The sequence below is a fragment of the Sylvia atricapilla genome, chromosome 5, assembly GCF_009819655.1.
Source record: "Sylvia atricapilla isolate bSylAtr1 chromosome 5, bSylAtr1.pri, whole genome shotgun sequence".
Classification (NCBI taxonomy): domain Eukaryota; kingdom Metazoa; phylum Chordata; class Aves; order Passeriformes; family Sylviidae; genus Sylvia; species Sylvia atricapilla.
In genome coordinates this window covers 60,458,456-60,470,674 of record NC_089144.1, presented here as the reverse complement: position 1 = coordinate 60,470,674, position 12,219 = coordinate 60,458,456, and the positions used below count along the sequence as shown (strand labels likewise).

The 12,219-nt window shown below is 37.6% G+C and overlaps 1 protein-coding gene across 1 annotated transcript in view; it reads left to right on the top strand.

Annotated features, from left to right (window-relative positions):
• KDM7A (lysine demethylase 7A) overlaps positions 1 to 12,219 on the top strand; it is a 60,920-nt gene that overhangs the window by 20,896 nt on the left and 27,805 nt on the right. Inside the window, exons 2-4 of the mRNA XM_066319690.1 lie at positions 5,521 to 5,606; positions 10,883 to 11,000; positions 11,817 to 11,977. Coding sequence (XP_066175787.1) covers positions 5,521 to 5,606; positions 10,883 to 11,000; positions 11,817 to 11,977 — 365 coding nt within the window. The remainder of the gene's footprint in view (positions 1 to 5,520; positions 5,607 to 10,882; positions 11,001 to 11,816; positions 11,978 to 12,219) is intronic.

Genomic DNA, 12,219 nt, shown 5'->3' with positions numbered 1-12,219 from the left:
AAACATGCCTATACCCCTAGTAATTGTCTATAGTCCTGTATTCTTAGTAACAAGCAACATGCTTTCATACTCCTAGTATTTTTCCACTCTTCCAGGATTTTTGTTCATTTCTTTTTTTTTTTCCTACTGGATGTCAAGACCCATGCTTTTTTCCTCCTTTTACGGATAAAGCCTGCAGTGCTCACTGAGGCAAATCCGGGAAAGGTTGTGGGTGCTGATGCAAGGGTGGGCATGAAGAGGACGTGCTGGGTTCTTGCTCAGAAACAGCACAATAGAGAAAGAAGAAGGTTGTCCACAGTGTTTAGTCAGGAAGAGTATAAGGAAGAATATAAGGGGATCTTGCAAAATGTAAATTTGAGTAATTCTGTGGCTTGGAAAAGATGCAAGGTTTTGCGCTTAACTAATGCTAGCAAGAGCCCCGAAACCTGCATTTTTGCTGCACAGTGACCACAAAAAAAAGTCAGACCGTTCAGGTCAGACACTGGAAAGCCAAGAGACCTTGGGGTCTGAATTTCATGCATCCCAATAATAAATAAGAAACTTTAAAAAACTGGCTTAGTTTTGAGCTGTAAATCAACATCTAACTGTAAAAAAATACCGATCCAACAATATCTGTTCAAGAAGTAGTAGACATGATGTAATGACCTGTCCTGTTTCCTCATCTGCTAGGTGAGCTTCATAGGTGCGAAGTCTTGTGCTGGTGTGGAGAGGAGTGCAAAGTATTGTGGGAGACTTCCTAAAAAGTAAAAGTGCATCTAGAAAGATGAGCACGTGCTGCTGAAAGAGGTGGAAAAGGACCTTATGGAATTGAACCACTAGGGGAAAGGGTCAGAACAGGGAATGTAAGAGGATCATGTCCCATGTACAAGCAGCTTCTTGACAAATTAGTGCTTTTCCTATTAGTGGTGATTCATCTGTTTTCTGCCATCCTTTTATTTGATCATTGAGAATTGCTTACATCTCTCAGTTTTCAAGATTTTATTCTCAGTATGCCTTGTATACAGGAAATCTCAAGGTTTTTCTAGTAGGAATATGTTCCTGGTTTAATCTAGGAAATTAACTGGGAAAATGGGCATCCACACTTAGCTCATTTCTTGACTTTTGTAGTACTTTTTGTGTTAGCATTCTCTTTTACGTTGTTAATTTTGTATAATGGTAGGGTACATACACTACTTATTTTAATAAATTAGTTTTTTAAGTAATCATATACCCTTAAGAACACTGAAAATAAGGCCTTTGATCAAGTGTGATTTGGATTTTTTTCTTTAACCAGGATTCTTCCAGTCATACCAGCAAAGGCAGTTGAGCAATCTCTACAATGTTGTGGTTGTGCTCGATAATATCAGAAGGGGGGAAGAGAAAAACCAGGCAGGATTGAGAGCAAGCAGGTATTAGATACAGAAGGTGCAGCAGCCTGTGTGGTGGCTGACATGGATCCAATATTTATTCACACTGCGCTGCGGTAGGAGAGATGTGCCAGGTGCCTTGGGTGGCTTACAACATACAGCTATATACAGTCTCCAGGGATAATGCTTCCTGTAACTGTCTTGGACTTCTGCAAACTCCTTGTAGAAGACATTCCAGCATAACTGTGAAATAGTTGTTTGTCTGTCATTCTGAATTATCAGTACTCATCTCTTAAAACCTAAATTAATAACAATACTGAAGAAGAGAACAGCCTCTGCAGGGCTTCCCCCTGTGCTGTGAAAGAAGCCTTATTTGCCCTTTACTTAATAGCAGAGATCTACTGGTACGTGTCAGAAGGTGAAGTCCTCTTCTGATTGTTTTTTATTTACACTTGCTACTTTTACATAGCTACAAATGTAATGATCAAATGGAAATCTGGGACTAAATCAAGAACATGTATATGCACCTTTAAGTTGGAGAATGGGTTCCTCAAACTTGTAGGAGCAAGGGATTTCTTCAGGTGCCAGGGATGGGCATGTTCTTGTGTATGAAAAAACTTACCACTTCCCAAATCTTCTGCTACCTCTTGTTGACCTTCCCTTGATGATTGTTGGAGTCCAGGACATCCCCTTGGATGACCTGGGACCCGAGGAAGGGAATTTGAGCCCTAGACAGGGGGCTGTGGAGCCGGTCCAGGGGGCTCGGAGACCTTGGCACAGAGCCCAGGAAAACACCGGGTTTGATTTTAATCCATGGGAGAGGCTTCGGACACAGAGAGAGGAATTGCAAACCACCAGGATGTGAAAACAGTAGTTTAGCAGGAGAAGATACAAAATTCAGTAGTTTTAGGGTTTATAGAATAGAGGTAAGTGGGGACAAGATGGTGGAATTTGGGTGGTACCTCATGTACTTCTCCTTCTTCCTCGTCCTCCATCTTTCGGGATGGTGATGGCACAAAAGAGTTAGAATGGATTGGGTCAAAGTAGAAATGACACTTTTAGCATGGGCACTAGGCATTGGTACAAAATAGTAAATAACTGACACGTAGTTATCTGTATAAGTGTAAGGGAACATCCCATCTGGGAGCAGTCGCCTCGTGTCCCAGCTGCTGTCCGGACCTCGGTCGGGAGCAGAGAAAATTCTGAGAAATCAAATAATAAACAACATGAGAAACCTGAAAACCTTGAGGACTCTGCTTTTTTACACCAACGTGACGTGGGGCTTTTAGAGGGCCAAGGACTTTAAACAATCTAAATCTCAGGTGAGGAAACACCCCCCCGAGAGATGATACCTTGGGAAGTTGGGAGTGTCTGACCACTCTGAGACTGATGTAGTGGAATCTATTTTTAACTAACTTTTTCTATCTTGCTACTCCATCTAGAGCATTGCAAGTGAAATTTGGCCTGGTTAGCCTTTCCACCTTCATGAACAGAATTAAAGGTGTATTTTTGCATAGCCTTGTACCACTGTTGTTTTTTTTTTTTAATTAGTACTATTGTATTTTATTGTCTAATACTGTAAGCTTTCCCCTGTTCCTGGGAATTAGTCTGTGACCTCCCTGTAGGAGATGAGCAATTCAGAAACTAGGTAATATATACTCAAGACATTTCAACCCACATGGATTGGGTTGATTGCAAGGTGAAGGGTAATAATATTTCATACAGGACAACATCAGTGGATTGGGAGTGTTGCCGTGTTTGAGTATGTTAATGTTTTCCGGGCTCTCTGCTACCTCTTGGTGACCTTGTTTTGATGCTTAAGGTCTGAAGTTGCATTTACCACAGTAATTGATTGCTTGCTAGTAGCCAGAGTGATTAATGTCAGATTCATCTGTGTACGTTGGAGAAAGGGACGCAGGGAAGCGACTTGTAATGGTGCTCTGTGTGATTGATGTGCTCTGTGGCATCCTTGGCACTGCTTGTTCTTGCAGGTGCTGGCACCTTGTTTGCCCTTTGCTTCAGCCAGGCATCTGCTGCTGGATTCGCTTCCATGTTCTCCAGTTAGTGTTTTGTGTGTCCAGTGATGAGTTTACAGGATAAATAGTAGACTGAAAATGTTTGCTTCCCTTATTGAATGGCTATTCCAGACATTATATTACCATTCCAGTCTCTGTACACAAAATCCCATGTGCCTTCAGGAAAGGTTATGGAGTTAATAGTTAGTATTAAGCCTGAAAATAAAGCAGAAATTCAGTTATCTGTAGCATTCTGTAAGAGACAATAGAATTAAGATTCTTAAACAGAATAGGACAAATAGTTGGCAGAGCTATTTTTACTATATTTTTATGCAAAGTTCTTACTGTTAGCAAGATAATCTAATTGAAATGATGATGAATGTATCAGATAAACAGCAAGAAAAAGGGAATGGAATAAATGAAGTGCGAACTTGATCAAGATACAGTTCAACATAAATATCTTTAGCTGTTCAAAAATTAGGAATTTAGCTAAAATAGTGAGATTCCTAAAGATAGATAAAACCAGGGCTTCTGATTTGGGGCTTTTAGAGTATACATTTTAAAATGATTTTCTCATAATGCATAGGATTATGACTCATTCATCTATTCTATAAAAAGAGAGAGAACACAAGCAGAAGGAAATGGGACATGCATTTTTAAAGACTGCTTCTGCCTTCCTTTTTGTTTATATGTCAGCTGGATTTTCATGTAATAATGATTCTTGTAGCTGTGGTCTTAAAGCAAATGCTAAATATTGCAAGAATTGTGATGAACTACAGCAGCTGACTTTTGTATTTAGATTTTAAAATAGTATGCTTATACGAAAAGCTAAATAATTTCTGTCTTTCATGTGGTACATAGGGAATGGGGAAATAGAACTAGCTGAATGTTTAGAGAGAGCTCAGAATGCACTTCCCGTTGATAGTTATGTGGAGATGCTCTTCAGTTTCAGATTGGATTTGCTCATTGTGCTTTCAGTGCTAGACTGTTCCTTGTATTGTTTTGGCAGCATTTACTGACACTTGCTGGAGCGTGTCAGCAGTTTTGGCATGAGGCTGCTGAGGAAAAGACCTTGTGTAGCTGGATCATTTCAAAGCTTCAGTGTTTAAGCACTGATTATGCTAGATATGAAATGAGTTACGTGACTGGGGTACTGTTCCAGTTCTTACATTGCTAGAATGCATTGAGTGTACATACCTAAATTTGGTGTAAGTGTTCAGGGTTGTACTCTTTTTTTTCTGTATTTAACTGTAAAGTCAGTGATTTTATAAGTGTCAGTGAACTTTTCAGAGAATGAAGAACTCTGCCAGGATTCAGACCAGCAGGCAGAGATTACTTGTTATTTTTTTCCCTTTAAGAACTTTGTGCAAAAGTATATGTTCTCCAATGAACCTCTAGTGCTTCAGCTTCTCTAAGAAAATGTACTTCATTGACTTTAAAGTTGTGCTATTTAGGTATCAGCAGAGCAGATGCCTTGTCCTGACTATTTTTAAGATTTTTCTTTTAATCACATTTTGACCGTTTTATCTGGAAAAAATACGCACTGAGAAAACATTACATCTCTCAAGTGCTCTTTAAAATGCTTTTAAACCAAAACCAGTTCTATTAATTTATTTGTGTGGTCTCTTGTGTAGCTTACAAAGCCAGTTCTATTGTAAAGGTTTCAAGAATAACGTGAAAGTATTCTTTATTAATTTGTCTTGGCGACTAGGAGTCAGTTATGTGCTTTTTTGCAGAAAGAAGAAGAAAGACAAGGCTAATATCAATTATATCTTCTATAACTTAACAGCACATAAACCTCAGATTTTTTTTTTTTTTTAACTCAGCTTCTGTGAGGAAAATTGCTTGAATGATTTTGTATAAACTGTTTCCTGTAATTATGGTCAAGGTTTTGGGGGGTAATGGTGTATATATTATGGATTTGCTCTTTTTTAAAGGAGTTTGATTCTTGTTTCCTGTTTGTGATTTTTTAATGGCATTCTGTGTTCATTGAATTACTCAAAATTTATGTGGCAGCCCAGTAGTTGAGATAATTTGGTATGTCATTATCACTTTGTAGAGTAAGCACGTTTTCATAAAAACCTAAGATTTAATTATTTTTAGCTTGAAAAGTAAACCCTGTGTGCATTTTCATTAACATGTAAAAAATATTATTACAGCTGCGTTGGGGTAGAGGAGCACCATGCTGTTGACATTGATCTGTACCATTGTCCCAACTGTGCAATTCTCCATGGACCTTCTCTAAGTAAGTATGGGTTATTCACATTACATCTTACATGTTTGGACTGTTTTCTCTCCATGTACAACTGCAGAGAACTGTTCAGAAGAATATTCAAGATGAGTTTGATTATTTAGAAGGCACTGGTTCTACATGACTAACTCTGAGCTGATTAAAAACCTGCAAAACAAACAAGCCATCTTGAAAGATTCCCTGATGTGGAGATGCAGATAGAATAAAATATAAAGCATGGCTGTATATTGGAGAAATCCAAGTGCACTGAGCTAGTAGAACACAGTCTGGACTTGGCAGAGAGTGAGAATGAAAATTAGAGAATCATTTAAAAAGAAAAAAAAAGAAAAAGGAGAATACGAAAGATGGTTGCAAGGTTCCTGTGCTTTAATAATCAAAGTTCTGATAAATACCTAGGAAGGCAACTTTGAAAAATGTACAAGTTAAGTATCTTTCCTTTCTTAGTGGTTGTAGGTTACATGCCACAGTAGTCAAACACAACTTTTTAACTGTGACAGCAGAATGTGAACACTCTGTGAGTGGTGTTCATTTATGCTTTTTTGTTGTTTGTTTTTGATTTTGTTGTCCTCCCCCATATATGTCCCTGAAAGTTACACAATTCCAAATTTCAGGTTTCTAATTTATCAACAAGGTTCCACCAAGGTCAAAGTGAGTTGCCGGAAGAGTCTGATACAGAGCAACAGGAGACATCTCTTAGTTCTCCTTTCAGTAGATAAATTTGCCATAGAGATAAATGCTGGTTTATGTACTTGTAGTTTTTAGTATTCCAGTGGTCATTTTCACTTCAAAACCTGCATGTTTGTCTTATAAATCAGAGTACAAACAACAGCCATTTTTTTTCCTTAATTTTCTGTCTCTTTTTTCTTTGAATAAAGGGACTAGGAAGAGGAGTAGACAAGAGATGGTATCAGACTTTTCAAAATAATAAACTAGTAAATTTAAAACTTCTTTTCTTTTCTTGGTTAGTGAGAACTAGTCTGCTTCACCCTGATGCTTGTAAATAACCTTTCTTATAAGTGCTGTCTCACCTGCAGCAATTAGACAGTGAGATAAGAGGGATTTTTGTTTTGGAAGTCTTTTCAAAAAGACAAGAATCTGCGGTAAAAATTATCCTTGTTATTTCATATTGCCTCAAGTGTGTAGATAATCTAGGTTTAGTAGAAGCTTCAGACATGTCAGTTACCAGCCCAAACAGAGGTGATATAATTAAAGATGTCTTCCCGTTGAGTTTCATTAATTGTTCTCACCTGTCAGAATCAAATCTATGGCAGTTTGTGGTTTGGGCCCTACTTCCCTCAGTTTTTAAAGAGTCTGATAATGTCTCATGACTTCAGGTATTGCAGAAATGTTCCAGAGTACTTAATTTCATACATATGAAATTATGTTTGTATGTTAAAAAAAAGTGTTTAATTTACAGCTTCATATTTTAAAACCACTTTGTCTAATAGTTTTCAAAGAGACAAAAACTCAGCTGTTGAAGAGGGCGAGTATAACTGTGGTTTCAACAGAATATGTAATCAAATGAGGTAGTGCAAAAAATTGATTTAAAATATACAAGAAATGCATACTTGAGAGTACAAATGGGTGGTTTCTTTCAGTATCCTACAAAATTAATTGTGTAAAAGTTCCAGTAAGGAAAAGAAAGCTGCAGCACAGTTAGATGGAAAGATGAAATTAAAAAATCAAATTTTTTTAAGAGTCCTCTTCATGACTTGAAACAATTTTACAAGACCTTTAGTAAGCAGCCGTGTGCATAAAATGCTAAATAATGAATCCTAAAATCATAAGTAATTTAAAAAGAGAACAACTTAAAATATAGTAATATACTGTGGAGTGGTTCTTTTCTAGATTTTTTGCTGTAGAGTATTCATATTCATTTTGTTAGTTCCAAAGGTTTCCCAGTGATCCTTAAGTCTAAAAATGAATGTTGTGAGTCAGATGTGTTGCCAGCTTGTGGTGTCCAGAGCTTTGAGAAAGCACAATGTTCAGTAAATGCTAATAAGACTGTAGTTGTCAGGACATTACTTTTTTATCTGGTTTTTCCTTCTCAGTTCTGAAACTGTCCTCCAGCCAGTATCTTTTTGTTCGTGGTATTCATGCCTTTGCTTGGTCTGAGCTAAAAATGAGGTGTTGTACCAAGCCTTAGCAAGGTGTTCCGTGGTTTACTGTGTGTTCCTTAAAATTTTGCAGTCTTCCTGTGCCAACATTTCTCTTGCCTTTTTGGTATCTGGGGATCTCCAGTACCTCTTCCAAGGCTTGGGGCTGCACTGTACACCTCTTGATGGTCTCCATTTGAAGCCTAGCAGGTGGTGGTCTCTGAGGGAAACAGTCCAGGAGTGGGCAAACATTGTTTTGAGTGTACAAAAAAAACCAAACTTAATCTTTCCAATTAATTTTCATTAAAACTTCCAGCACGCTCTTCTTTTTCTCACCCTCCCTGCTGTTTTGTGTAGTTTTTAGTGTTGTCACAGCCAGTTTTACCTCAATTCTTAGAAACACTAAGGGTGAACACTGGTTCCTTCCTTAATTTAAGCATTAGGATCCATTCAGTTAAAATGTTGGGATTGTTTGCAGTTGTTTCTGTAATGTCTTAAGGGGTTAAAAAAGCTCTAGAATTAAGGGATATGTAAGCAGAGGAAGTTTTCGTTACTGTTTCCTCTTCTTCAGTGTCCCCTTATGAAAGGATGATGCTTTGGACATTGCCAAGTACAAGCAAAAGAATAATTTTATTTTCTGATTTGTAAGTGTTGGAAAGACAGACTTTAAAAAGTGTGTCTGTGCTATAAAATCTCTTTAGCAGCTGTATCGTCTTACAATTTTAATGAGCTGTGGTAATAGCAGTGAATTTATGGGAAACTACTCTGTTGAAAATTAGTATTAGCCACTAATTTCTTGTATTATTATTTATGACTGAGAAAATAGCTTTGAAAACTTAATAAACCTGTCTTCATTATTTATGAAGTTTTACAGTATTTGGATAGTTGGCTCATTAAGCAGCACTAGTTTTCAGGTTAGCAAAGATCTATAAATGTCACTTTATTCTCTTAAAAATCTTCTAAAGGGTCCATGTTGTCATGTCTGTGAGAAACAAAACATCAATAGGAATTATTCCCTCTTCTTATATGTAATGACTATTAGATGTCTGTTACTCCAGTATAGCCAACTGGTTTTTTTCTGGAGAAGTAGCAATTTTTTTTCTTTTTTAGAAACTATTTTCCCCCTTCTCATCTTCCTATTACAGTGAGCTATGTTTTCATTATTGCTAGTGCTTTTTTACATTTTGTGTGCATCATGACTTAGGTGAATGAGCTCTTCCATGAAGTTAAAATTTGTGTTAATGCAGTGGTTTTGTCGGATATTGTATTTCAGGCTGTTTGGCAGACAACTGTGAAACACTCTGTTCACAAATAACATTAGCCTTTTCTTCTTCTGAGTTTCTTCAGTATATACAACTAAATTGCTGTTTAATATTAGTGGTTAAATTACAGATCTGGTGTCAGTAAATCTTGTTGGAGAAGTCTTCCAGTAGCAGCCGTCTAGCTGTGGAGCAGAGTTTGGCTTTTTTAGGAAAAAATTAAAAGCTTTAAAATTACTGGACCCTTAGTGTATTAGTACAGTGATAAAGGTAGGAAGTTCAGCACTCTTGGAGCTTGTTTCCCAAATGGTGAGATTGTGGTTCCTTTTGTAGAGGCACCTCTTGATGATTTAATAGGGCTTCTCAGCCTGTTGAGAGGATGAGAAATACAGGTTTATTTGTACAGAGGGGAAGTGCTCCAAAGAGCAGTTTACTAACAAACAGATGATACATCCAAGGGCTTCCTTTCAAGGCTGTAAGCTTGTGTTCTTTATAAATGAAGATAAAAAATGTGTGGTTGAGGAAGCTGAATCAATGAAATATCCATTACGAAATGATTTGTTGTGAAATTATGAAAATTTGAAGACAGGCAGTTAAGTTAACCACAATATCCTAAGTCACTTTGTCCTCTCCTTCACTCAAGGTCAAAAAGATTCAAGTGAGGAGCTTTCGTGTGTAAGCTACATATAGCTTACAGTGTTTTGTAGAACAACTTTCCGATATGTAAAGGAGGCTTGTAAGAAATAAGATGATTTTGTACTGACATCTTCAGTGCTAGGACAATAGATGATGGCCTTGAACTGAAAGAGAGTAGGTTTAGATCAAAGAGGAAATTCTTTACTGGGAGATCGGTGAAACACTGGCACAGGTTGCCTGGAGATGTGGTGGATATCTCATGTTGGAAGTGTTCAAGGCCAGATTGGATGTGGCTTTGAGCAGTCTGGGTAGTGGAAGGTGTCCCTGTTCATGCCAGGATGTTGTAACTAAATGATCTTTAATGTCCCTTCCACCCCAAACCCTTTGATGATTCAGTGACTGTGCATACACTTTTTTTACACATATATTTTTTCAGTTGGGTATCTGTCATTTGTCATGGGGGGATCACCACTACAAGTTTTTATGAGAATGTCTGGTGTTTCAATTTCCTTGGCCCTTTAAGTATAAGGAGCAGTTAGAAATGCAGTTTTGCTACTATTGAACTATCAGTTTTATGAGATTCCCAAAATTGTAATAGAACTTTAATTTATCCTTTGTTTTTTATTAAAATGCTGCAGCAGTGCATTAAAGCTTCAAACTGTTAAGAAGTTGTATGTTTTGGAGTGCAGTGCTTTTGTTACATGTATTGTAAAAATCCCACCTGCCCAAAACAGTTTGCACACAAGATTGTAATGGAGATGTAAGCAGTAGAAGTGGTAGTGAATAGCAGTAATATTATCAGACCTGGATATGGATGTGCTTATGGGGTGTGATAACACAGTGGGATTAACTCTTGTTAACCTTGTGTGAATACGTAAAATGTAGTGTCTGGCCATTTAAGAGGTGTGATTCTTTTGTTTTTTTAAAAGAAAGAAGTCTGAGCTTTAAGAAATTAAAGTTTGATTGTTTTGTAGCTGACTTTTTGGGGTTATGCAGCTTTCAGGTTGCACCTGTTTACTTGTGTTGGACTGGATATGGAGTCTTAAATTGTGTATAGTGTGCACTGAGATTGTCTTATAGAAGGAGCTATAAAAGTACAGAGAGTTACTGTATCCTGCAGATTTCATTTGTTGGAAATAGGTAGTGTCACCTGATTAAGAAAATAACATTTGTTAATCAGTAATGTGATTGAAGCATATGTGTCTCACTGATGGGATGACAGCTAATCTGAGCAGTCTGGTTGAACTAATTCCATGTTTAATCCTTGTGAAACTTGTAGTGAAGAAGAGGAGAAACTGGCACAGGCATGACTACACAGAGCCAGATGATGGCTCCAAACCAGTGCAGGCTGGAACACGGACCTTTGTTAAACAGCTGCGGGCTCGCTCTTTCCCAAGGTACAGAACCTTCCTTACGTATTTTGGTGGGGAAACACTGAAATGTCCTCTGAGTGTATCTTAGAAGAAGTGACTAACGTTTTTCTGCTTCACATAGTGAAGGTGGAGGATGACTTATGACTTCCTCCTTCTTCAGAACTCTTCCCAGTGCATCCCTGTTGCAGATGGATCCATATGCCTTTTCATGCAGTACCTTCCCCTGTTCATTTTTGCACTGGGATGAGTTGTTGAGACTGCTGCAGGGAGTGGTCTGAGAGGTTTTGAATTTTGGGGTGGGGTTTTTGTTTTGTTTGTTTGGTGTTTGTGGTCTTACTGTCAGAATATTGTCTGTCTATTCCTTTAGTTCAGGAATAGGTCTCAGTTTCATTCCAAGTAGCACAGAACATTCACATGAGCTGGTAGTCTACCCATTCTCACATGCTTTGGAAGAAAGGTTTATGCTTTGATCCTGAGCTGGGTTGGCTGTCACTGAAACATAATGACTTAAAATTCTTTAGAGCAGCTGGTCGTGGTTGTTAGCAAAATGTACTTTAATGACTTTTCTGAGAACTCCTTATCCCCATCCTTTTAAGTTACTCTCGTCAGTTATACAGGACTATGAGTTTCCAGATAATGCATTACAGTAAAATTTTCTTTGCTTGTTAAGGTTGTTTTCTTGGTCTTTTAGTTAAATGCTTAATAAAAAAGTTCTGTGTGTTTCTTTTGGATTCAGATGTAGCTATTCCCACCTGTCCTCCCTCAAACTGAACACTTTTTTGTTTCAGTAGTGCTTGGAGGATGCTTTTCTGCTAATACCCCATCCTTTCTTTCCACTAGTGCTGATGAAGTAATTTTGAAAATGCATGGAAGCCAGTTAACACAAAGATATCTGGAGAAGCATGGATTTGATGTTCCCATTATGGTTCCTAAATTAGATGGCCTGGGACTCAGACTTCCTCCACCAACTTTCTCTGTTTTAGATGTGGAACACTATGTAGGTAAGAATCACTCTGGAGTACTTACTAAAATGACTCTGTCTGTAAATTAAAATAAATATTTGCATGATTATAAGAGCTTTTGGAGCGTTTAATATTTATTCTAAATTCAAGAGTAGCAGACAGCAAAACAAAAGCTATGGTTTGGAATGATTTTTTTCTTCCCTTTTTTGTTGTTGTTGTTGTTTTTGTTTTGTTTTGTTTGTTTTTCTGTGTGTCTCCTTCTGTCTGTTTGGTAGATGTGG